Raw genomic sequence first — 27,906 nt, 5'->3', positions numbered from 1 at the left:
GATACCATATCGAACAGTAGATACAGATTATTCTCATCATAGAACGTTCTATCATACAGCACAGACCCAAACGAGTTATCAAAAAAAAAGAAAGCCAAAGGCAGAATTCTAGTAGAAGAGGTAAAGCAAATAAAATTAAAAAGAAATCACCAGTGAAGTTTTGTCAAAGAAGCTTAAAGATAAAAAGTTTTCAGAAAAAGAGTGAATAACTAAATTAATTCAAATGCTATTAAGAGATCAAGCTGTATGAGAAAAGAGAGCTGATTACTGGCTTTGACAAGACATAGATAATGAGTGACCTTGAAAAGAGCCACTGCAGTAAAAAATGGTGGAAACAAAACCTAAACAAATTATGTTGAGAAGGAATAGGTGGGGGAAAAGAAGAGATAACAACTATAAACAATTTTTTTAAAAATTTTTGTTTTGAACAAGAAAGAGAAATTGGTGGCAGCTTAAAGGAAATGTAGGGTCAGGGGAGGTTTTTTCCCCCAAATAGTCATACTGAGGCAGAATTATATGCCAATAGGAATAATAAAATAGAATATGATGCAAAAGAGATGATAACTACAGGAAATAACTGTAAGAGCAAAGCTCTAGAGATGGCCAGAGTATTTAGAATCCAGAGCATAAATGACGGTTAGCCATGGATGAGATCAATGCCAGTCTTACAAAACATAATGAAGGTTGAGACCCTACTGAGTACAGGTAGAGCTAACTTTACATACATTCAGCCCTCCATATGGATTAGTTCAGCACTCATGGAATTAAATCAACCATGGATCAAAAATATTCAGAAAAAAATTAAAAATAACAATACAACAATAAAAAAATACAAATTTAAAATTAATAAAATATAGCAACTATTTATATAGCATTTACATTGTATTAGAGATTACAAGTAATCTACAAATGATTTAAAGTATGCAGGAGGACGTGTAGGTTACATCCAAATTCTACACCATTTTTATTCTCGGGGGTATTGGGACCAATCCCTCACAGATACTGAAGGACAACTTCACTTGGTGGTGTAGGTAGCTCTCATCTGTTTACATCTATTTTCTGTATAAAGTAAGACTATAGGTTAAGAGTGACCAGGTAGATTTTGTAGGGTTTGTTTGTGACTTTTGATTTTTTTATTTGGTTGGTTGGTTTTAGTTTGGTTAGATTTGATTGTTGGTTTTTGGTAGGAGGCAGGTATTAGTGATTTGAGGACAAATACAGTAACAAACATCACGCTGACAGAGAAAAAGGTGAATTTACTGGGGAACTATAATAGGACCATAAGGCAGTTTTAAGTACATATTTGATATCTGCAATCATAGATTTAAAATAAGTCTGGTCAGATGAGCATGTTGTATGATTTTTCTCTAATAAGTTTAGCTGCTTCAATGAAATTAAACCTGTAAATGTATTTAATCAGAATACTGTTTTGCCAGTCATTGATTAGGCATATAATTGTATTTAAAGAGGGTAGGCTTTGACAGATAAGTAGGATGAGAAGGAGGAGCAAAAGAGTCAAGAGTGTCAGCAAGGAAATAGTCATTGGGGTAGATTATAGGACCTAATGTGAGCAGAAGAGAAGAGAGGTTGTGAGTGAGGAGGGCAATTAGAAAGTCATATATTAATATTAGTACAAACTTTATTTGGATCCTTAGTCAAACGAATAAAATTTTTTTAAAAGCAAATGATACTTATGAGATAACTGAAAAGTTAATATTTTTATATTTAATATTTTATGATATTAAGAATTCTTTTCTAGGTATGAAAATGGAGAGATACATTTGGGATATACTTCAAAATAATATATGGGGTGAAAAAAATGGGTTGAGCTAAAAATGAAACAAGACTCTGTAACAAACCAAGTTTTCCATAAAGACTAATTTAACAAATATAAATTCTCTTTATTTAAAAATGTTTGTTTTGGTCGGGTACCATTGCTCACGGCTGTAATCCTAGCACTTTGGGAGGCAGAGGCAGGCAGATTGCCTGAGCTCAGGAGTTCGAGACCAGCCTGGGAAACATGGTGAAACCCTGTCTCTATAAAAATACAAAAAATTAGCTGAAAATGGTGGCACGCACCTATAATCCCAGCTACTCTGGAGGCTGAGGCACGAGAATCACTTGCCTGAGAGGCAGAGGTTGCAGTGAGCCGAGATTGTGCCACTGCACTCCTGCCTAGGCGACAGGCTCTTCCTATCCCCCTGACTCTGTCTCAAAAAAAAAAAAAAAAAAGTTTGTTTTGTGTAAAAAAAAAATCTAAATGAACAAGATGGAAATAACACAAATTAAAAACAGAACCATCTTGATCATTTATAACCTTTCTCATGCTTTATGATAAACAACTCTTCAGTACTTACCACATTATCATTCCAATATCATATTTTACAACCTGTCTTACCAGCACACTCTAAGATAGGTATTTTTAAAAATATTTATTAAAAATTGGAATTAAACTTACTATTTCTTTCTGTTCTCTTGGAAAAGAAGAAAATAATTACTGTTCTTATGCTCCAGATGCTAAAGGGGAAGCAAAATTCAGAAACAAAAAACATCATTAGAAAAAGCGAATTAGAAGCCATGTAAAATGAAAACATATTTCCAATTACAGTTAGGTACATTGTTTCCCTTTATATACAGAAAACTAAAAAGCATTTATTTCTGCCGGAGAACATTAGAACCTGTGCTTTCAAAGGAGGAGTTCTCAACCTAAAGTCCACAGACCTTCTGATGATCCCCTTAAATTGCAAAATTACCTTTGTGTGCATAAGTGCATTTCTCTGGAAAGACCATTGCTTTCAATCAGTCTGAAAGGAATCTATGCACCCCCCAAAAGATTGAGAATATTAGAATCCCTTACTAAGTAAGCATCAATTCCAAAAACTTAATTTGTCTATTCCCACACATTAAGGAAAAATGCTTTTACAAATGTAAGAGTATTATACAAATGTAAGTTGCCACTCCTTCCCTATTATTTAACAATAGAGGGACAATCTCTACTCTAAGAGATTAAGCTACCTGAGGGAAAAATAAACAAAAACCTTACCTTCAAATAAATACTTGATAAGTAAAATTAGCTAAATATCTTCTTCCAAAGATTTTATAAGGATAATTCTTTAGGCCTTGCATTAGAAAGACATCAAATGAATTGAAAGAATTAAAAGAAACTAAATGAATAATCCTCATCACAAACTTGTCAGGGTCATCTCCTAAATTCAATGTAAACATAGCAAAATACCTCTTTTCCATAGAACCTGGCAGAAATAAGTACATAAGGCTGGGCACGGTGGCTCACGCCTATAATCCCAGCACTTTGGGAGGCCAAGACAGGTGGATCTCCTGAGGTCAGGAGTTTGAGACCAGCCTGGCCAACATGGTGAAACCCCATCTCTACTGAACATACAAAAACTAGCCAGGCGTGATGGCACACGCCTATAGTCCCAACTACTTGGGAGGCTGAGGCAGGAGAATCGCTTGAACCCAGGAGGCAGAGGTTGCAGTGAGCCAAGATCATGCCACTGCACTCCAGCCTGGGCAGCAGAGAAAGACTCAAAAAAAAAAAAAAAAAAAAAGAAAGAAATATATAAACATTATTCATCATCTTAAAACATACATTGTATCTCTTGTAAAAAAAAAAAATTCGATTGTTCTGGAAATAAATTTAGAATATAAGTATGAAAATTAGTTCTTCACTCTGAAATACAGCATTTGCTATTTTGGGGAGTCAACCTGCAAGTAGTGACCAGTGATCCCTGTCTCTTGGTATTCACACCATTGTGTAGTCCTCTCTCACCAGTGTTGGTCTGTGCAACCAACAGCATGGCAGAAGTGATAGTGTATCACTTCAAGATTAAGTTATAAAGGACTGCAGCTTCCATTTTGGGCCTCTTCTTTCACTTGTCTTTCTCTCTCCTGGATTACAAGCTCTGTGAGAAGACAGCTGTCATGATATGAGAACAGTCAAAGAAGTCTACGAAAAGGTCCATGCAGTGAGGAAGAAAGGTCTGTGGTAAACACTCAGCAAAGAACTGATGCCTGCTAACAGCTGCCTGTGTGAATTTAGAAGTAAATTAGGGAAAAATCAGCCAAAGTGAGTAGGACCACACCAGATACCTTATTGGGATTTGAATTCAGAACCCATTTTGGTGGTGGCAAGACAATTAGCTTTGGCATGATTTATAAATTCCTGGATTATACAAAGAAAAAGGAAACTAAACATAGGCTTGCCAAAAAATGGCCTCTATGAAAAGAAAAAGACCTCAAGGAAAAAGCAAAAGGAACACAACAGAATGAAAAAAGTCAGGGGGATTGCAAATGCCATTGCTGATGATAGCAAAAAGAAATAAAATGTCTAGCAGTAAGCTGGAGATTGGATAACAGCAGAGGGAGTAAAAATCTGCAATGACTTTATCTACAGTGATTGTATGGATTTAGTTAAGCCTTGAGATGACTGTGGCCCCTACCAACAGCTTAATTGCAATTTACCTAAGAACAAAAGATCCTGAGATAGAACTACCCAGCTAAGCAGCTCTTAACATTCCTGCCCCTCAAGAGCTGAGACATAATAAACATTTGTTGTTTTAAGCTACTGAGTTTTAGGGCAATCTGTTACACATGAATAGATAATACACTTTTTAAAAATATTGTGATGATTTATTTTTGTGACATGAAAACACCAAATAACTAGCACCAGATTCCTATTTGGCATTTGGACAATTACCTAAAAGTACAAAAAACACCAGGCTTTGTCCTTACCAAGGGAAGGGAGATAAGAGAATATAGGTTAAACATAATGCCCATAACCCTCAAGGATCCCACAATAATAAAAAAGTCTCATATCACTTCTCCAGTGCAAACCCACTGAAATAGTAGCAGGCTGGAAGAGAGGACTTTTAAAAAGCATACAGAGAAAGAAAACGGGGAAAAAAAGATGGAACTGCAGAGACAGTGGCCAGAATTCTGTAGGAAATGTATAAATTTTCTTAAATGAGTAGATACTTTTTAAAAAGCATATATAATTGTCAGTGTAAATACTACAAAAATTGAATATACTCTCTTCAAAATAAAATTCACTAAATCCTCTCTGTGGACAATAAATTCCTCTGGTTTTTATCGGAATTCCTCCTGGATAACATAAGCTATCAAACAACAGACATTTCCATATGTCAAGTCTTCAAGACTTGAGAAGGTAAAACACAGAATTTATTATTCTTTAGGGCTAAATTAAATGAAATTCTTTGGTATTTTTTGTTATTTTTGTAGAGACAGGATCTCACCATGTTGCCCAGACTGGTCTTGAACTCCTGGCTTCAAGTGATCCTCCTGCCTCTGCCTCCCAAAGCACTGGGATTACAGGCATAAACCATCATGCCTAGTCCTTTTATATTTTTAAATAAAATTTAGAAAAAGAACTAAAGTACTTCAGGACTCTGTTTTAGTTATCCCAACAAAGGTTTTGCTCTCCCAATAATTAAAAATAATGTATTAAAATATAGCAACATACTTTGTGAAGATATTGACGATATTAAGGATATTATTACTAACCTCTAGTTAGAGAATAGTGGCATAAGCTCCACTTCCCCCTTCTCTTCATAAAAATAATCCAAACAACAAGGAGAACAAAAATAAAACTGCAAACTCCTTCTCTGGTAAAACAGAGATAAACTCAACCATCAGAATCATGTGGAGGCACTCTCCACACAGGGGCTCCAAAAAGTGGAAGCAAAACAAGAAAACTGCGTATTTCACAAAGAGGTAACAAGGTAAACTTTTCCAAGTGTAAAACTTAAAACCCATGTTTGTAACAATGAGAACAAGATGCACAGCTACAGGCAGACACTCCTCAGTTTGGTTCCAATAAAAAAAGAGAGAAGGCAGAAATTAAAAAGAAATTATTCAGAAGTGCACTATTTACAAAGAGTATTCTGTTCCTATGGCAAGGGGGTTGGGGGGTAGTTTTGTATTGTGAAAGAAATACAATTGCCTAGCCCCACTGGCTGGGAAAAAAATAACAGCTAAACAAATTCACACACAAAATCCTGAATCATAAGGAAAATTCCAGTTAGCCTGGAACACAGGAAGATATGCCTTTATACCAACACGACCTATAAATATCTGACCCAAAGTAAATGTACCACAAAGTAAAAGGTTTTAATTATAAAAACCAAAAGCAAAAAAAATTGTTTCAAAACAGACCAACTTCTTTCATATCAACAAATATTAAGTGGGCTAAACTCACTAAGGTAAAAGAAAAAGACCTTCACACTGTAACACCAGACAAAATCCAACTCTATAATGTAAATGGATGCATCTAAAACTAAGTATCTTTTAAGGTTGAAAATAAAACCATAGACAAAGGTAAAGCAGGCAAACGCAAACAAAACAAGGGTTGTGATCTTAAAACTCCAATGGTTAAACTTTTTTTAAAAAATCTTTAAACTAAAAGAAGGTCACATTATAAAGTTAAAAAAAAAAAATGATTCCTTTCCAAAAAACGTTGACTGAGCACATCCACAGGAAAAACAAAAAACAAAAATTAAACCACCTCGACCTGAACCTTAACTCAAAATGGATTATGAACTTAAATGTTAAAAAAAAAAAAAATTTAAGGTATAGAAAAAAACGTTAAGAGAAAACTTTCACAACCTGTAGCAAGGTAAAGTGGTCTCAGAATTGACAAGAAAAACACAATTAATAAAGGGAAAAACTGATAACTTGAACCTCATCAAAATTAAAAACTTTTGCTCTGCAAAAGACCCTGTTGGGAGAATGAAAAGACAAGACAATCTAAAGACTAGGGGGGAAAAAAAAGCTGTAAACCATATATATATGACAAAGAACTTTTTTTTTTTTTTTTTTTTTTTTTTTTTACGGAGTCTAGCTCTGTCACCCAGGCTAGAGTACAGAGGGGCATGATCTTGACTCACTGAAACCTCCGCCTCCTGGGTTCATGCGATTCTCCTGCCTCAGCCTCCCTAGTAGCTGGGATTACGGGCACGTGTCACCATGCCTGGCTAATTTTTGTATTATTCATAGAGACAAGGTTTCACATGTTGGTCAGGCTGGTCTTGAACTCCTGACTTCATGATCTGCCCGCCTCAGCCTCCCAAAGTGCTGGGATTACAGGCGTGAACCACTGCACTTGGCCGGAACTTTTATCTATAATATATAAAGAACTCTCAAAATTCAACAGTTAAAAAAACTAATAATCCAATTAGAAAATTGGACAAAAGTCATGAATAAACATTTTGCTAAAAAAGATACATATTAATGGCAAATAACGACATGAAACATCCTCAGCCATTAGGGAAATAAAAATTAAAACCACAAGGAGATATTGCTACATACCTATCAGAACAGTCAAAACAGAAAATAGTGATTAACACCAAATGCTGGCAAGGATGTAGAGAAACTAGATGACTCACACCTACCTAGTAGAAATGTAAAACGGTATAGCTACTCTGAAAAAAAGTTTAGCAATTTCTTATAAAACTAACATGTACTTACCATATACTCCAGCATTTGCACCCTTGGGCATACACTCCAGAGAAATGACTTATGTTCACATAAAAACCTGTACAAAATATTCATTGCAGCCTTATTTGTAATAGCAAGAACTGGAAACAATGCAAATGTTCTCCAGCAGGTGAATAGTTAAACTATGATACATTAATACCACGGAATACTACTCAGAGAAAGAAAGGAACTATTGACAACATTGAACAACTTGGATGGATCTCAAGAATATACTGAGTGAAAAATGCCAATTTCAAAAGGTTACATACTATGTGATTCCATTTTATAACATTCTTGAAATAACAAATTTGTGGAGACAGAAAACAGATTAATGGATGGCAGGGGTAAAGAATGGGGAAAGTGGAGGGAGATGTGTATGGCTCTAAAGAAATAGCAAAAAGGAGCCTTGTGGTGATGGAACAGTTCTGGATCTGAATTGTGCAGTGGTTACACAAAGCTACAGGCGATAAAATTGCATAGAAATATAAAACCCACTCAAAGGAATTCATATAAAACTGATGAACTCTGAATAGGCTCCGTGGATTGAAGCAATGTCAATTTCCTGGCTTAATATTTGTTGATACGAAAGAAGTTGGTCTGTTTTGAAACAATTTTTTTTGCTTTTGGTTTTTATAATTAATTAAAACCTTTTACTTTGTGGTACATTTACTTTGGGTCAGTTATTTATAGGTCGTGCTGGTAGCCTGTGTTCCAGGCTACCTAGAAATTTACTGCAGTAGTTCTCCCTTAATCTCAGTGATATGTTCCATGACCCCCAGTGGATGCCTGAAACCATGGGCAGTACCAAATCCAACATATACTAAGTTTTTTCCTATAAATACATACCATGTAGGTGTAGGGATTTAATTTATAAATTAGGCACAGTAAGAGGTTAACAAAAATAACTAATAATAAAATAGAACAAGTATAACTATACTGCAATAAAAGTTATATGAATGTAGTCTCTCTCGAAAAACTAACATTTTCAGACTGCAATTGACCACAGTTAACTGAAACTGCAGAGGGCAAAACTATGGATGAAGGAAAAACTACTGTATAGATGTTACCATTGGGGTGAGCTAGGTGAGGGTACCTGCAACCTGCCTGTACATTTCTTTCTGCAACTTACTGTTAATCTATAATTTTTTCAAAATTAAAAATTCTTTTTAAAGGATGTGTTTACAATGAAGATATAACAGAAATACCCATGTAAAGAGCAAAGCATCAACATTCACAAAGCAAAACTAAAAGAAATACAGAGAAAAGTAGAAATACACTGTTATTAGGAAATAGAAGATCTATATAGCATAAGGTAGTTCTCATTGCTAATATTCAACTCTGTGTAACTGAAAAAAGAGAATACATCTTCAAATGTTCATGAAACACTTAAAAAATTGACCAAATAACATTCCACCAAAAAAACTCAATAAATTTACATCAGAAATATTTAACATTCTCTGAGAGCAATACAATAAAACTAGAAATTTTAACTAAGACAAGAAATAAAAATATAAATATATATTTGCCATCCATAAATAACTCACAGATTATAACTCCCTCCAAAAAATCACCATATCTTGAAAATAACCAAAATAAATCACTATATATCAACACCCATGGCATAAAACTAAAGCATTGGTCAGAAATGTCATAGTTTCAAAAACATGTACAGTGTTATTGTTTCAACAAAGAATGAAAATAAAGAAAAGTTTTTGGATGTTTTTATAAAATGATCACAAGACTGAAAGCAGAAATTTTTCCTGGAATTCAAGAATGATTCAATATTTAATATAATCCCTTCGTATCAAGAGAAGATGAAAAATCATATGGTATCTCCATAGATAATGAACTGTATTTAACAATATTCAACAACCTTTCTTGATTTAAAAAAAAAAAAAAAACTAAATACAGTAAGAATAGGTAGAAAATTCCTTAACATGATCAAATATATCTGTCTCAATCCAAAGTCAGAATAATCCCCAATGGTGAAACATTAGAAGAATTCCCAAAAAAACATATCGAGTATGTCCACTATTTTCTCTACAACTTAACACTTTCCTAAAGGTATTAGCTAACATAATTAGCCAAGAGAAAAAAAATCAAACATATCAAAAGAGAAAAAAATAACAAACAAAAAAACAAAAGGAGGTGGTAAAATTATTGCTATTTACAGATTATATGATTGCATACTTGGAAGCTCTCAAAGAATCAACCAAAAATATTATTACAAACAATAAAACTATTATTATAGTTGAATATAAAATTAGTAAAGAAAATCACTAGAAATACCATTTGACCCAGCCATCCCATTACTGGGTATATACCCAAAGGATTATAAATCATGCTGCTATAAAGACACATGCACACGTATGTTTATTGCGGCATTATTCACAATAGCAAAGACTTGGAACCAACCCAAATGTCCAACAATGACAGACTGGATTAAGAAAATGTGGCACATATACACCATGGAATACTATGCAGTCATAAAAAATGATGAGCTCATGTCCTTTGCAGGGACATGGATGAAGCTGGAAACCATCATTCTCAGCAAACTATCGCAAGGACAAAAAACCAAACACTGCATGTTCTCACTCATAGGTGGGAATTGAACAATGAGAACACATGGACACAGGAAGGGGAACATTACACACTGGGGCCTGTTGTGGGGTGGGGGAGGAGGGAGGGATAGCATTAGGAGATATACCTAATGTTAAATGACGAGTTAATGGGTGCAGCACACCAACATGGCACATGTAAACATATGTAACAAACCTGCACGTTGTGCACATGTACCCTAAAACTTAAAGTATAATAAAAAAGAAAATCACTACATTCATATATACAATCAGTTGAGAAATAAAAAATTTCTTTGACTCACATTCATCGAAGCATTTGTTGTTCTTTTCTGAATGAAATTAATGCTACTTGGAACATTACTACAGCATGAATTTTTGTTCAATAATACCTAATGACTTGAACTAAAAAAATATGTGTCCTAGCAGGAAATACTTGGAACTTCAATATAATAGAATTACACAGAGGACAGTGTAAACATTTTAAAACCTCAATATTCAGTGTTTTACTGTACTCAAACTAAAAATGCTAAAAGTTGAAATATAGCAGAATATCTCAATTCAATCAATATAACTAAACCTTCCTTACTTTGGGTAAAGAATTAACATTCTATAAACCTGGTGGTTTTTCACCAACCTTCATATATGCAACATTATTTTGTTACCTCTTTCGCCCTTTCTGCCAAACTTAAGTGTTCTTTTTTCACCATATCATAAGCCCTATCCAAATTATCAAAATGTTTTTAGATGAGATTTAGCAATATATAAATCTAACGATGAGCTGGGCGTGGTGGCTCATGCCTGTAATACCAATACTTTGTGAGGCCGAGACGGGCAGATCACTTGAGGCCAAGAGTTTGAGACCAGCCTGGTCAACATGCTGACACCCCATCTCTACTAAAAAAAAAAAAACCACACACACACATAAAAATTAGACAAGCATGGTGGTGAATGCCTATAATCCTCACTACTCAGGAAGCTGAGGCACGAGAATTGCTTGAGCCTGGGAGGCAGAGGATGCAGTGAGGCAAGATTGCGCCATTACACTCCAGCCTGGGCAACAGAGTAAGACACTGTCTCGAAAAAAAAAAAAAAAAAAGTTAGAGATGAATTGATATACAGGTCTTAATATTTATAACTATGTTGACTTCTTTGTCAGTTTATTTAACCACCAAAGACTTCAGCAATAATTACCTTCATGTTTAGGCAAAATAGTAACAATGATTTACTTTTGTATAAAAAATAAGAATCAAGAATTTCTTGCTTTTGTTTTTTGGGGCATACAACTCAAAATCATTTTTCCTTACAAATATCTTCTTTATTATATATAAAAGCCATATCTAAAAATTCCTTTTGAGGTTACTTCTGAGTCTGTCGCCCAGGCTGGAGTGCAGTGGCGCGACCTCGGCTCACTGTAAGCTCTGCCTTCTGGGTTCACGCCATTCTCCTGCCTCAGTCTCCCAAGTAGCTGGGACTACAGGAGCCCGCCACCATGCTAGGCTAATTTTTTTGTATTTTTAGTAGAGATGGGGTTTTACCGTGTTAGCTAGGATGGTCCCGATCTCCTTACCGCGTGATCCGCCCACCTCAGCCTCCCAAAGTGCTGGGATTACAGGCGTGAGCCACCACGCCTGGCTGAAAGACACTTGTATTCTTACTAGTGTATCATGAAACAAACATTTAACTTTCTTCAAAAGGTTACAAATTATGTTTGTCAACCTAGCTGGATTGAAGAAATACCTAACATGTGCTACTTGTGGGGAGAGAGAGGAGGCATGAAAATTGTGTAAGAACAAATCCCTATCCTTAAATGGCTTTCAATTAAAGTGGAGATACAAGAAGAGAAATAGGAATATGACCACCTTCCTCAATTCCCTTGCTTAAATTTCTTCCCCAACAACCCCATTTTGAGAGGCAAAAACAAATAAGAAAATTATGGCTAACTCCTCAATATCTTATGATGATGATCAGTCTCTAAAATTACAGAGAATGAAATGTCTAGAAAGTTATAATTCGTAAAAATAAGGTATCTGAAAGTAAAAGTCTACAAGATTGCTTGTAGCATTAGTTAACATAGAAACAAAACTTAATGGTTGCTGACTTAGAAAATGAACCAACTCCCAAGGTAATGCATATTTGCTAGCATAATGCAGAAATACAAAATTGTAACTTTACGTAACCCAAACCTTCCCTCACTATGGTGTGTAGCCTTAATGACTCCTACAAAATAAATCTGGCATTTATATTATGATTTAAGTTTCAGTAATAGTTGAAAAGATCAAGGGAGGTAAATATACTATTGAATCTGAAAGGCCGAAAAATAGTATGTGGAATTATATTAAACTCCTCCATATTACATTCTGAAGTGAAAATATAATAAAATTTCAAAGGATGTTATATAGAATATTGATATTCTAACATAAAGAATAATTTTGGAATAGTTATACAATATATGTTCAGTCCTGATCCATGACCTTTCCAGTAAAAGCATTTGGGAAACTGGGAATGTGTAGACAGCAGTCACTTTTTAGAGATATCAGGTAGATTTCTAAACTATATAATCAACGTAGACAGTGTTGAGCAAAACAACATACTTTATTGCCCCTTTTGCCTCTAAGTCTTTAAGTAAATCCAAGTCCAGCCCTCAAAACTGTTTGCTATGATTTGGATATTTGACCCTCCAAACCTCATGTTGAAATCTGTCCCCCAGAGTTTTGGAGGTGGGGCCTAATGGGAGGTGTTTGGGTCATGGGGGCGGATCTCATGAACAGATGAATGTCCTCCCTGGGGCATGGTGAGAGTTCGCTCTCTATTAGTTCCTGAGAGAGCTGGTTGTTAAAAAGAAACTGGCACCTCCCCTATCTCTTGCTTTCTCTCTCACCAAGTCATCTCTGCATATGCTAGCTCCCTGTCACCTTCTGCCAAGAGTGAAGCAGCCTAAGGCCCTCACCAGATGCAGATGCCGGTGCCATACTTCTTGTACAGTCTGCAGAACCATGAGCCAAATAGACCTCGTTTCTTTATAAACTACCCAGCCTCAGGTATTCCTTTATAGCAACACTAAACAGACTAAGACACTGTTTCCCAAAGAAAAAAGTCCAGGGATAAGCTCACATTACACACAAAAGGCAACAACTCACGTTACACACATAAGAAAATGTCCTAAGTCTTCTTTCTTTTTACCACAACATCCACTTTCACATTGTGCTTTATTTCATGCTTTTTTAATTGTCATCGATCAGGACAATGCTATTCTTTGTTGGATAACCGGTCTGTGCTTCAAAAAGTGAAAAGCTCACTGAAATAGAAGCTACAACAGTTGAGAACGAGGTTACAAATATCAATGAGACAAAGTGAAAAATGGCTCTGAAGCTAAACGAGCCAAGATATACTAGATGCAGGTGATGCAGAAAAATTAGAGGGACACAGTAAGGATAAGAAAGCTTCATACCCAAAATATCAGAAAGACTGAATTGAAGAAATTACATTTTTAAAGAAATGAAGTTTTCCTGCTTCTAAAGAACAATTAGTATATAATTTATTTGCCCCGCAAAAAACTGTTATGAATCATAATAGCAAATCTAGATCATAGTTTTTGGATAGACATTAGAATTAACACAGTAGAGTTTGCTATCAGACATTCTGTTACAACTAGATACAAGTCTTTTATGATCAAAAAAATCAATCTTCATATGGAAATAGATGTAAAGTGCATTTTTGAGTATTTAAAAGTGCTTAAATCAACTAAACATCTCATACTTATTTTGTAATTTTCTTTTCTCTCCTCTTATGAAAAAAGGTAAGGGAAACAAGGAAAAGGGGCTCACAATTATAAAATCCACTACTTCTGGGATAAAATCATTCCAAAAGATTACAAAAAATGAAAATAAAGAAAGTAGCAGAGATAATTATTTTGCAATATTATGAAAGCACTCAATTTCAGCTCTTATAGCTACATACGAACTTATAATTTTACAAGCTTCAGGAGTTTCAAATTGAAAATATGCCCTGCACTAAAGACTAAACAAACACATTTTTTATAGTAGTACTCAGACTGAGGCAATGCCCCTATTAAATGCTCCCATAGCATTTTACACTTCTCTTTTATAACATTCATCATACTCATTACTTAATGTTTGCAGTCTAAGATATAGAGTCAGAGAGTTTTGTGTTTTTATGTACCATACACCATTATAATCCAATGTCTAAACAATTGGTACCCATAAATGCTTGTTGACTGAATAAACAAACTTTTTATTAAATTGTCTCTCAAAATTCTCAGTCATCATACACCTCCTAAACAGTGCTATATTATAAAATATTTCTAAAATAAGGGTCAATTGCTTTATAGCAGTGACTATACAGCAGTAGAACGAGGGGAAGAGAGTTGAGGTGAATGGAATATATTCAGAATAATTTGAGCAGTTATTCTTTTGGTTTTACAAACCCTGCCCCGCTTGCCATTACCCACTACTCCATGCCCAGTGCCCCTCAGGGAGCATGGTCATCTACTAGAAAATCATAAAACATTGCCATATAGAGCAATTATTACTCATATTACTAGGTAATATTCCTCAGGTATATTGGATTACAAATGAAGGTTTAAAACAATTGTTCTACTATTTTAAAAAAATCTTTTCAAATTGTGAAAGAAATTCAAACTCAATCAGATATTACCACTTAATAATAAACAGACTGAATATACATATTAGATATACATTAAGACTCTAGTCAGAAAAGGAAAAGATCAACAAAAAGAATAATTTACTTACATCAATGGAAAAGCAAAAAATGGGAGTGTCATGGCAAGTCTTGCTGTAAATTCATCAGGAAGATACCACAAATATACAATTAAGCATGTAAACAGATAGAGAACTGAGGAATACAGAATTAATCTTCCAACCCATAATTTCTGTAATCTCTGATTTTTTTCCCTAAATTCTTCTAATGCTTGAATTTCCTGTTAAGAGAAAATTATTCCATGTTAGTAAATTTCAAACTTCATAAAGAAATTAAAATGTTAAAAAATTTTAGCAGGAAAGATATTTAAGAAAAAACTCCTATTTAAAGTTCAATAAAGCATAATATCCTAACAGTTTAAAACAAAACATAATATGAAAAAGAAAACTAAAAATGAAGTTAAAAATGTATAATGCTTATTCTAACAAATCATTTTTACAATGCAAAATTAATTACTATTTTTAAACTATCAAATTGGCAAAGATTCAGAGAATGAAATTGGTATCAGCAATAATATTTGTTGAGTCAAATAAGTAATAATTCCTCCTATAAAAGGCATTTAAAAAATCTAGCAATAAGAAAAATAATTAATAAAAATTAAAACAGTAACCCATCTATCACTCTCAATATTCCCAGAAAATAATCATTTTTGATAATAGTATATAAAAAGCTGTGAAAATTTTGTAGACTGATAAAAATTATCGTACAGTATCTCATCTATTTTGTCCTACCTGTAACACTGATTTACACCACACTACAGATCTAATTTCATCCTAACTGGCTCTATTACTTGAAACAGACTCCTTAAGTCACTGATAGACTTTGGATTTTTTTGAGATCACATAACATTAAAGTTCTCAGACTCACTCTATATCATTTCTAAATTCCCATACCAGATTTGGTCTCCAAAATAATATATACTACATAATATTTACTTAATACCGAAAATGAATTAAAATACCTCATAGCCAAAGAACATACCTTATCTATACTTTCTAGAACTTCTACAGTTGAAGGTTTTGTCTGTTATAGAAACAGAAACAAGAGACAGCATTAAAACTTATCACAAACCTTTACATTTTGATATAATTAAAGAACATTTATTTCAAAATTAAATTTTCTCAAATCTTGTCAAGCAAATATGCATTCTTGTTTATAACTAAGATTTATTTAAATAAAAATTATAATTGCAAACAGAACTACGTAAGATTAAAGAAATAAGCATTTCCCTACTTAACTTTTTTAATCCTACAAAGACTTTTAATTCTGATAGCTCAATTTTTACCATTCTTAACCTCAACAGAACACACCGTTCTAGAAAGAAACAAATTTTGGCCAGGCACAGTGGCTCCTGCCTGTACTTTGGGAGGTCAAGGTGGGCAGATCACTTAGGGTCAGGGGTTTGAGACCAGCTTGGCCAACTGGTCTACTAAAAATCCAAAAATGAGCTGGGCGTGGTGGCATGCCCTTGTAATCCCAGCTACTCAGGAGGCTGAGGCATGAGAATTGACTGAACCTGGGAGCCAGAGGTTGCAGTGAGCCGAGATCGCACCACTGCACTCCAGCCTGGGTGACAGAGCAAGGCTCCATCTCAAAAAAAAATTAAACTTAATTTAAAAATTAAAAAAACACACGTTTTCCTCCAAAAAAAATTCTTAGGAATGATTACTCAAAAGAATTAACACATTAAAAAAATTTACGGACTAAAAATGGTCTGATTTGCTATAGCTAAAAGTTCACTTAAGACTCTGGAGGTCAAAATCAACAGGCTATCTTCATTCTAAATTCCTAAAGTACTTTTTGCAGATCAGATTTTAAAAGGACATCTAAGAATACTTCATTATAGCAAAGCTTGTTTGCCAAAGATATTTTTTATACGTCTAGAATAAAAACCAGCCAAAATCGCTCATAAAACCCTTGAAAAAATATTTACCAATTACATACTCAACAATCCAAGAGGGTAATGAGTATCAGTTCATTGTAGTTTCCATAAGAGTTGTTAACACTAGAGTTAACCATATGAAATTGACATTTTGCTAAGTCCAAGCAGTTGAATACTGGCAATTTCATATGGTTCAACCTAATATGAAAGACAAAGCAAGAAGAGATAAATTTGATCCTTGGGCAGATTATTATAAGGTCATAACAAGGTCAATATAATGCTGATTCAAAACAAGGCTGTTCCAACAATAGCCCAAAACCTAAATTATGTACCAAGTATAGTTAGACTCTATGGTAATAAGGAGTAAAAAAAATAAGTAGTTTATCCTAGACTAACTTATCTCCTCTTACATTTGAGAAGAGCATTTATATAAATTTTTTTTCTTTTTTTTGAGACAGAGTCTAGCTCTGTCGCCCAGGCTGGAGTGCAGTGGCACAATCTCGGCTCACTGCACCCTTCACCTTCTGGATTGAAGCGATCCTGCCTCAGCCTCCTGAGTAGCTGGGGTTGCAGGCGCCCACTACCACACCCAGCTAATTTTTGTATTTTTAGTAGAGACGGAGTTATATAATTTATACAATTCATATTTTCCAGCTGTAACTTTGAGATACTTCCTCTAAAAGCTTATCCAATAAAATCAAACTGCATTTCTAATTTTGTTTAACCTATAATTTCTAAAAGCACATGTAGTGTGACTTTAGTTAATATTTATGATAAGCTTCAAGTAAAAAGATACAGTCTGTAAAAAACAAGTATTGTATAGAATGCTTTTTTTTTCGTGAGACAGAGTCTTGCTCTGTCACCCAGGCTGGAGTGCAGGGGCACAATCTCGGCTCACTGCAACCTCCACCTTCTGGGTTCAAGCCATTCTCCTGCCTCAGCCTCCCGAGTAGCTGGGATTACAGGTGCGCACCGCTATGCCGAGCTAATTTTTGTGTTTTTAGTAGAGACGGGGTTTCACCATGTTGGCCAGGCTGGTCTTGAACTCCTGAACTCATGATCTGCCCACCTTAGCCTCCCAAAGTGCTGGGATTATAGGCGTGAGCCACCGCGCCCGGCCTAGAATACTTATTTTCAACTACCTTTCAAATAAGCTTGAAACTTAGGAAGTATAAGAAAACAAGATAGCCATTTGCATGCAAATACAGAAATACAGAAATAAAAATAATTCATATATCCAAGTGAAATAATTCTGTTAAACAGAGGGATTGGACACCTACAGAACAAATGGAAGTATTAAAATAAAAAAATAGAAAAGTAATTCAAAAGAGAAGAAAAAAAGTTAAGGAAAATAGCAAACTACTATTCAAGGCTATAATCAAAGGAGACTTTCACAGATAGCTTTATGTGACACTTTTATATTAGACTCAAGAACTAGCTGTAAAGAAAAGTACCTTACCCTCCATCGAGAAAATAATCCACCCATCTTTTATTTGTAGAAACTGGGCACAATGATAAATATCATCAATTGTCCAAAGGAAGTCACAGCTAGAAATAAAGCAAGTATTTAAAATGTTAAGTTAAACACACAGCATACCCACTAGAGATGTTGCAATACTGCCTAAAAAATGTTATGAAATATTAATTTCTTTGGATGCCACATATATGGAATCTGATTTCAGACAGTTATTGGGATAGAGTCTACCTTTTTCCTTTTTTTTTTTTTGAGATGGAGTCTCTCTGTGTTGCCCAGGCTGGAGTACAATAGCGAGATCTCAACTCACTGCAACATCCGCCTCCCAGGTTAAGCGATTCTTGTGCCTCAGCCTCCTGAGTAGCTGGGACTATAGGTGCACACCACTACGCCTGGCTAATTTTTGTATTCTTGGTAGAGATGGAGTTTTGCTATGTTGGCCAGGCTGGTCTTGAACTCCTGGCCTCAAGTGATCTGCCCGCCTCGGCCTCCCAAACTGCTGGGATTATAGGCATGAGCCATTGCAAACCACCAAACCCACCTTTTAAAAATCCATTCTTCAAAACCAGAACAGATTTAAAAGGGAAAATAAACTTTGAAAAGCTTTTTAAATGACAATGCAGTTTAGAAATGTATATTCTTACCACTTCGCTATTTTCTATTCTTTAAAATAGGTTCTCTATGTTGTTCTGGTAACAAAGTTTTACCATACTACTTTCATAGTATACACTTATAAAATAATTTTTACCATCCAGCTGTCTCCCAACTAAACTAGTTATCTGGAATAGAAGTGTTTTACAATGTTTAGAATATCACCTTACAAGTAATAAGAGAAAGCCAACTGAGTTATGAATAAGAAAATAAGGATTACAAGGCTATCTGTGACCTTTAGCAAATCACAATGATTCTGAGCCTTAATTTTCTTTTCTCTCAATTAGTTAATAATACCACCACTTTCTCGCAGGATAGTCTATAGTATTACCATCTCACAGATAAGAAAACTAAGTGAAAAGAGGTTTAGTGATTTGCCCAATAGCTCAGAAGAAATATGGCCTAGAGCCCCTTTATCTTCAGATTTCTAGCCTCTATTACTAAACACTACTGTTCAATGCCCAAATAAACATTTCTCCCTGACATTGTATATAAGTCCCTGAAGCTAGCTGACCTTCAATTCAGCTAGCTCTATAACCACTTCTTTTAGTTGTTTTTCTATGACTCTCAAATGTTTTATAATGGACTCAACAATATTATATTCTAAATCAACTTACTGGACAATGATTACATAAATTTTTATTCTTTTAAGTTGAAATGGTAAAAGTATAATTTCAAACTGACATATTTTAACCAGGTTACAGTTAGATACTTGCCAATGTATAAAACTACTTCTTCTCCACCTCCAAAAAGGTTACCTATGTCATACTTCTCACATTTTTTAACCATAAATGTAAACACAAAATAATACCAGTATCAAGTAAGAACACTCACTCTGCAAAATTATTTATATATTGTAATTAGCATAAGGCATAGCTATCTTGGAGTTTCTCAGAAAAGTAACAAAAAGCCTAACTGTAAAATACTTTCACTCACAAAGTAATTTTTAAGGACAGAAACACGTATAATCTGTCCTGAAAAACTCTAAGGTTTATAACTATAATGAATGTTTCAAGTCATATTTAAGTTGCAATCTAAATATTATTAATCATTTAGTATTTGCTTAGTACTCAAATTTCTAAAATGTGGTTGTAGAAAATCTAGGAATTCTAATGATTAAACTATAAATTTCTATCTGAATTATGACAGTAAGTAAATCTAAAAACCCTCGAGATGCTAAAAATAACTACCAAAAAGGTGGGTGAAGGGGGTAGATTCATATGAATCACTTGTTATTCTCAAAATATACATCATTCCACTATTCTGGAACTAGTGTATGGTGTCTAGCAGTGTTCTGTACACAACCAACCTACAAACTTTGGTTTGAAGTAGAATTATATCCTTCAATGTCAAGTTTCTAACCATCACACCCTGAGACTGTGATCAGAATTTTTAATATTTGAAATTAATGACAACACCAGTATCAGTTAAACACTTAGTACTTCATTTCTAGCGGCCCTAAAACAAATGCTGTGTGTGTGTGTGTGTGTGTGTGTGTGTATTCAGTTAAACACGTAGTACTTCATTTCTAGTGGCCCTAAAACAAATGCTGTGTGTGTGTGGGTCTCACTGACACCCAGGCTGGAGTGCAGTGGTGCGATCTTGGCTCAATACAACCTCCATCTCCAGGGTTAAAGCAATTCTCCCATCTCGGTCTCCAAAGGTGTAGCTGGGACTATAGGCATGGGCCACCACACCCGGCTATTTTTTTTTTTTTTTTTTGGTAGAGACAGGGCTTTCACCTCGTTTGCCAGGTTGGTCTCGAACTCCTGGCCTCAAGTGATCTGCCCACCTCGGTCTCTCAAAGTGCTGGGGATTATAGGCGTGAGCCACCACGCCCCGCCCAAATGCTTTATATTAATTTTAGCATTTAGATACTACTATCCCTCCATTTTACAAATGAGAAATCTAAGGCAAGAGAAGTGAAGTAGTATGCTAAGTAACATCCCAAAGACAGTAAGCAGGCCGGGCGCGGTGGCTCACGCCTGTAATGCCAACACTTCGGGAGGCCGAGGCGGGTGGATCACAAGGTCAGGAGTTCAAGACCAGCCTGGCCAAGATGGTGAAACCCTGTCTCTACTAAAAAACTACAAAAATTAGCCAGGCGTGGTGGCAGGTGCCTATAATCCCAGCTACTTGGGAGGCTGAGGCAGAGAATTGCTTGAACCCAGGAGGCAGAGGTTGCAGTGAGCCAAGATCACACCACTGCACTCCAGCCTGGGTCACAGAGAGAGACTCCATCTCACAAAGAAAAAAAAAAAAAAAAAGTAAGCAGCAGAGCCAAACATAATATTTTAGTTTTGATTTTTTAAGCACCCAGTTATTACCAATAACACAAAATCAGAAATAAAGTCTGCTTTGTATAGATTTGAATATTTATATGTAAAATATATGAAACCACCTCTGACATTATCAAACAGTTGGTAAATAAATCTACTGAAATGAAAAGTGAGTAATAAGCACAAGAAACAGTATTAGTACAATGTATCATGTAACCCAATTCCTTTATTTGATTACATTTCAGTGTTTAAATCTGCATTAAAGAGAAGTTAAATGATTTGCCAAAATCATGTAGCTCCAGCTAGGGACAGAACTGGTACTAGAAGTCTGCAAGGACAGCCTTTACTTGTTTACTGCATATCAATTTTAAAGTAAGTACAATATGAAATACATGCATAATATCACTATACCAATTTTGACAATTATTTGATCAAAGAATTGTTTTGGTATTAATGAAACAATCTACATCTTAGCCTCTAAGACCCCTGAAGCAAGGGATTATGCTTTTAAATTTGCACTCTAAAACAATATTAGAGTGATAGTCATTAAATGCCATATCCATGCTTTCAGGTTCATAATCAAAGAACAGTCAACCTGCACTGTTCTAGCAATTTTTCTATCAAATTCTGTTATTAAAGGAACTGTTTTACTGTAATGCATATGTAATAGGTGGTACTTTCTAGCAGATGTGAAAACACAACAAAATTAAATAATTAAATCAAATATTTCTCCATAGCTTTAATTTCATACCTCTTCTGTATTCAACCACTGGTTCTCTCCTTTCCACTCAAACATCTTAACTCCAAGTCCTGTGGCCCATCACTTACTGTGAAATCTTGGACAAATCAGTTACTTAACCTATCTGCTACTCAATTTCCTCATCTGTAAAAGAGGGATAGATAGTTAAGGACCCTCTTAACTGTTGAAAGACTTAAATGACATAATGTATCCTAACCTATTTACAACAGTGCTTGGCACATAGTGATTGCTCAATACAAACTGTTTTTACTGCTGTGGTTGTAGCTATTTTCTAACCCATCTCTCCTTTCTTTCAAATACATGGGAACTGAATAACCTTGCATTTCCTTCTGAGTCATAAATCAATTTGCTTGCCCTGGATTGGACAGATGGTTCAACCCCAAGTGACTTTTCTCCAAGAACTCTCCCATGAACATGTACAGAGTGTTTCTTTCCACTCTGATCTGATACCACAACAGGACCTGTCATGACCTTAAGAGCGGGGTGCATCTAAGTGTGTTTTTCTTTTGTTGAGACTGAGTCTCACTCAGTCTGTTGCCCAGGCTGGAGTGCAGTGGCACAATCTCAGCTCACTGCAACCACTGCCTCCTGGGATCAAGTGATTCTCCTGCCTCAGCCACCCATGTAGCTGGGATTACAGGTGTGTGCCACCACTCCCAGCTAATTTTTGTGTTTTTAGTAGATACGGGGTTTCACCATGTTGCCCAGGCTGGTCTTGAACTCCTGACCTCAAGTGATCCGCCTGCCTTGGCCTCCCAAAGTGCTGAGATTACAGGCGTGAGCAACCCCACCCGACCTAAATGTGTTTTTCAATGAACAATAATGTCGACCACCTTATTTGAATGTTTTCTACTAATGGCTATTTACACTCAGGTTTGGGTGTCAGAATTTTAAATCTTGGGAAATGTTTTTCTTAAATTTTCACCTCACTCCAAGACACATTAAAATAATGTAATAAAATAGATCTGGATTCAAAATATGGCTCAACCACATACTAGCTATGCAATCTTGAGCAGATTACTTAAACTCTGCACGCCTCAGTTATTGCATTTGCAAAACGGTAAAAATATCTACACTTCATAGAATTGTATAAATTAAATGAAATTATATATTATTAGGCACAGTGTCCGACACATGGTAGTAACTGCTTAATAAATTGTAGCCATTATTATTACCAGAAAACACACGTATTTATATGAAACACATTTCTTTCTAACTTCTTATAAAGAAAGCACCTATTTCATAATTCTAAAATTGGAAAATTATATTACAGTTTGTATTTTTACTAAAATAGATTGCTCTCATTTTCTCTAGTATAAGAAATAGAGCAAAAAATTCTGTAGACTCTGCCATTAAATAACCTTGTAGGCCTTTGAAGGAAACAGCAAAGGAAGTTTTATGTTTATCAAATTCCAAAGTTAATCACCATCAACAGCACCTCCATAACATATTATACTACACAATTGAAGAGTAAAGGTAATTTATTCTAGAACTCTAACTTTCAAATGTCCTAACTGAAAATACAATTCTGAAATAGCCCAAGCCACATTTATTGCTCCTCAAAAAGAATTTTAATGAAAAGAAGTACACCTCTATTATATATTAAGCACTCTTAATATATAATGATTAGTGCTTGCTTTCCTGGTAAGTCAATTTTCATCTGAATACCACCAAAAAATTACTATTTGATTATAAATATTTCTATATGAAGTCATATATTTTTAATAGCCATATAACTTCTCCTTTTCTTGTATTTTCTTGTTTATATGTTATAACATATAAACACTATATAAGTTTATTAACATCATTACTGAGCTGATCTCAATAGATAACAGACAACTTTAAAATTCTAATTTTAAACGCACCACTCCTGTTTAAGAAAATGTGTTAAAAGTCAACTTGGTCTTCTGGGGGCTGCTAAGGAAAAGAAATGAGCATTCCCTGCCAGTTTGAATATATTCCTGAAACCAAGCTTACTCACATCCACCAAACCGCTGTTGAATAGAGTCAATTTTGTCAATGCTGACACCCAGGCCATAAAGAAAGGAGAAAACAGTAGACACCGAGCAACACACACCGGAGGCCAAGTGGGAAAAGCAGAACATGAAAAACTCAGTGATTCACGGGTCTTGCTTAGTACTACTGTGAAAGCACCATCAGCAAAGCTGAGTTGACCAATTTCAACTCTTTCTCAATCCGTACCTATGAACAGATGGAATTTAGATTTGTTTTTCTCCTCCTGCCACGCCTCTGATACCATGCATCTTCGCCCTTCCCCTCCACCCCACAGCCCACCATCCCTGAAATAAGGACAATGGTTGGAGAGCCTCTTCTCTTAAGTAGCACGTACTCCACGCCCACACGCTAGAGCCCGGCAGCATGACACTGACAGTTTTCAGTCCCTTCTGGTCTTTCCAACTCTTGGAGCCACCGCACAACTCAGAAAGAGAGGCGGAAAGAACGCTCAAAGCTGACAGCTGAGCGTAGGAAATGCTAGTTTGGGACCTTCTGACCTCTTTGCCCCACCTGTGTCGCGGTAAGCTCGACACAGGTGGGCCAAAGAGCTGGGGCTCAAGCCAGTCACCACCTGGAATCTCCTAGAACCGAGCTGGAGAAACTACCAGCCCTAGAGGGGAGAAAAGGGTTTCGAGACTCCAGCACCACCACTGCCAGTGTGCTGGGAAATCCAGGGAACAACGCGGCGAGCCTGGGTCTCCGCGCACCACCGTGCAGCCTGACTAGCAGCCACCGCAGAGCCCTAGGCCACTTAGCAGGAGGCGGGGGCACCAAGGATAGGCAAGCGGGGAACCCGCAGCTTATTTCCCAGGGGCACAGCTCAGCATGCCTCCCCGCTACAGAGCCCTCCCAACTGCCCTCCCCTTGAGCGTTCTACCTGCAAGAAGCGGGCGCAGCCCGGCCCGGGCGTCCACCACCGCCAGTCTCGGCCGCCACCGCCCAGCCTAGCCTGCCTCCAGAGCCGGCAGCAGCCGCCACTGACAGAGAGACAGGCCCGGCCAACTCCTTCCCATGAAACCCCGCGCTCCAGCCGCTCGCCAATTGGCGCCGCGGCCGGCGCGCGCCGCTCCCCCGTCACGTGACCGTACCCCGGGCGGGTAGTTGTTGGGGCGGGTCGGCCGGGAGGTTAGGGTCCTGTGACTGTGGCCTCCTCAGCCAGCTTAGGCTGCTCGGTGTCGTGTCGCAGTTATGTACTGCCATTTATTATGACTCTTAGAGTATAGTTATTTCTTACTCTTCCGCTGCCTCCTTTGCTTTTAAAGCCTGTTCTGCCAAGACTAGCTGGAGAAGGAAACCTCTGAAACTGCTCCTGGTGGTCTCAGACCGCCGCGCGAGCGAAGAGTGGGGAGGACAAAGGTTGGGGAGTTGAGGAGGATGGAGATGGGTGCGTCTGGAAGGGAGTCCGTCCTGAGGAGTCCCCCATCAGCTGTCAGCCAGCCAGCAGCAGAGCAAGTTAAGACTACACAGCTCCGAAGAAGCCAGTTCCCAACCAAGCCAGTGGAGAAGTCAGCCTGGTCCCCAGGAGTGCTTGAGGCTCTGTCACTCATGGACGTCAAAAAGGGTCATTTGATGACTGGACGCTTACCTCACCGGTGTGAGGTAAGCTTCAAACGCCATATCACGTTGCTTTAAAACCTGCCGGTAACAGCATAAGCTGAGTTTTCTATCTTAGAACTCTTAACCCCAAGAACACTCTTCACAGGCCCTGATAGGTGGACCCACAAAAAACCACTCAGGCTATATTTGACTCGGATTTGAAACGCTGCCTAAATGGTATTAAGTGTCCTCCTCAACTGGAAAAGACAAACAACAAATGATGCCTGAATGAGAAAAAGACTAGACGTGCACACAGTAATGTGTGAGCAGGGAAACTTCAGCGAAGGTTTTTATCATGCTTTACCCCTTTTACATGCTTTACCCCATGTGCAAACATTTTTCATGGGTTTTTTTCTATTATTTTTTTATTTTTATTCTATTTTTTATTTTTTATACACAAAAAAGTTTCGATGATTTTTAAAGAGTTATAATAGTTTTAATATGTTACATTTAAACTTTGACGATGCAAACAGGTTGTCAAGAGAAGCAACTGAGCATTGTTTGGTAAGAAAATTTATTATACTAGAAGCTACCACGTAATTCACTGTGCAATTTGCTTGCCCTAATTGCCTAAATATTTAGTTACAGTTCTGTACACTTGCAAGGATGAGGGGAAGGGAACTAAAGTTTAGTGTGTCACTGTGGATCAGGCACTTTCCAAATGTAGAAGAAAATGAACAGAAACATTTCACCTGTTTTGATATGGAAATTTAGCCGTTTTGTTTTTCAACCTTTGCTATTGCAAAGTATTAAAGTCCTGTGCAGTTTTGCAAGTATATCTCACCGCAGAAAGATCTCCTTTCCTAAGAAGACTGGGAAGAACGGCTTTCCACTTGACAATAATGTGTCCTCTGGTTTCAATTGAGCCATCAACGTCTGTACTCCAGCCTGGGCTACCAAGCGACACCCCACCCCTAAAAAAACGGTAGGGAGGGGACAGAGAAGAGCTGTCTGGATGCACGAGATTCCAAAAACCTAATCCTGAGATAAAATTCCCTAGGGAATCGCTCTACCAAGAGTAGAGATTTGACCTGGCAAGAGAAGGGAGAGAAGTATTTGATCATTAACTGTTTTAATCCTCCCAACAACCTTTTTAGTATCATTTTTCAAATGAGGAAACTGAAATGTAGAAAGATTATGTACACTGTTGAAGGTAACACTAAACCACTGCCTCCTTTATATCAAGAATAGTTCATCGAGCAAATAAAGTGAGGGAAAGACATTACAGGCAGAGAAATCAACATACACACTATTGTGGCTGGACTTCAGGCTACAGGGTGGTTCCAAGTATTTATTGACAAGGCCCTGTGTTAAGTGCTGAGGATACAGAGATAAATAAACCAGCTGTCCTAAAGCAGCTGACACTAGTGAGAGAAACCTTAAAAAAAAAATACAATGCAGACTAAATAAGTGCTGTGATGGAGGCTAATGTTCACGGTATTGGAAAATGATAAGAAAACAGCAGCCAGAGAGGATGTGAGAAAGCCAGTGAAGGTGCTGCTTTAGCAGAGTCCAAATGTCAAGAGTTATCCCCTACTAACCCTGAAATTGTTCTGGGATAGGGTCTAAAGAAGTGAAATACAAAGAACAACAGAGAACACCAGAGAATACTTGGAGAGAGGAAACAAATTGCTCTAACCAATGGAGTTTTAAATGGTCTAGTTTAACAAATAGGTTGAATTTATCTAGGTGCTGTGAGAACTTACATAAGTGGCATTCATTGGTATGGTCAGAGAGGTTAGGTAAGGCTTCTTTGAGGAAGTCACACTAGAATGGAGATCCGAAAGATGAGAAACTGAAAAAGGGAGAGTGGGAAACAGAGGGAATATCGTGTGTAAAGCCTTTTTGTCAGAAGGGAACACTGCAAGCCTGAGAGACTGAAAGGAGGCTATTGTGGCTAGAGCCTATGTTGCAGGGAGAAAGTGCCCCAGTTTGAAGCTGGAGACCAGACTAAGCAGAGTCTTATTGGCCATATTAAGAACTGTAATCTTAAGAGAAAAAGGGAGGGGGAGGGCATTTGACGTGATCGGATCTGTGTTTTGAAAAGATCATTCCAGCTGCAATGTGGGAGCACAAGCAGAGCCAGCACTGGACTAATTAAATCTATGAGTGGTGTTAGTGTTGGTAGGCATGCAAGTGGATTGGGGTAGGAACAAGGAAATGGACAGAAGTGGGGGAAATGGAACAATAGGAAGTAAAGTGGAAGGTCTTGGTGATGGATTCAAATATCATGGGGTGGGATGGGGACTGAGGGAGAGGGAGGAGTCAGATAACTCAGAATTTCTAGCAGACCCAGTGGGTGGATAGTAATGCCATCATTGAGATATGGAGGACACTGGAAGAGAGCCAGGTTTGGGGGAAGAGGGTAATTTCAATTCGAACATGTTAAGTTTAAGATGTTTTTGTGACTTCAAGGGAAG

The 27,906-nt window shown here is 36.7% G+C and overlaps 1 protein-coding gene across 6 annotated transcripts in view; it reads right to left on the bottom strand.

The window, feature by feature from the left end:
• LNPK (lunapark, ER junction formation factor) overlaps positions 1 to 27,906 on the bottom strand; it is a 120,711-nt gene that overhangs the window by 60,190 nt on the left and 32,615 nt on the right. The window contains exons 1-6 of one of the 6 annotated variants that reach the window (XM_058440922.1): positions 25,125 to 25,423; positions 21,866 to 21,997; positions 18,170 to 18,258; positions 15,810 to 15,851; positions 14,861 to 15,048; positions 2,459 to 2,517 (exon numbers count right to left, since the gene is read on the bottom strand). In XM_058440922.1, the coding sequence (XP_058296905.1) occupies positions 2,459 to 2,517; positions 14,861 to 15,048; positions 15,810 to 15,851; positions 18,170 to 18,196 (316 nt within the window). In that variant the 5' untranslated portion in view covers positions 18,197 to 18,258; positions 21,866 to 21,997; positions 25,125 to 25,423. Of the gene's footprint in view, positions 1 to 2,458; positions 2,518 to 14,860; positions 15,049 to 15,809; positions 15,852 to 18,169; positions 18,259 to 21,865; positions 21,998 to 24,767; positions 24,910 to 25,124; positions 25,424 to 27,906 lie in introns of those variants that run through there. The other 5 variants (XM_058440925.1, XM_058440930.1, XM_032755318.2 and 2 more) reach the window with 5 other exon arrangements.

The sequence above is a fragment of the Hylobates moloch genome, unplaced genomic scaffold, assembly GCF_009828535.3.
Source record: "Hylobates moloch isolate HMO894 unplaced genomic scaffold, HMol_V3 SCAFFOLD_1, whole genome shotgun sequence".
Lineage (NCBI taxonomy): Eukaryota > Metazoa > Chordata > Mammalia > Primates > Hylobatidae > Hylobates > Hylobates moloch.
The sequence above is the reverse complement of the archived record's forward strand: the minus strand, read 5'-3'. Positions and strand labels throughout refer to the sequence as shown.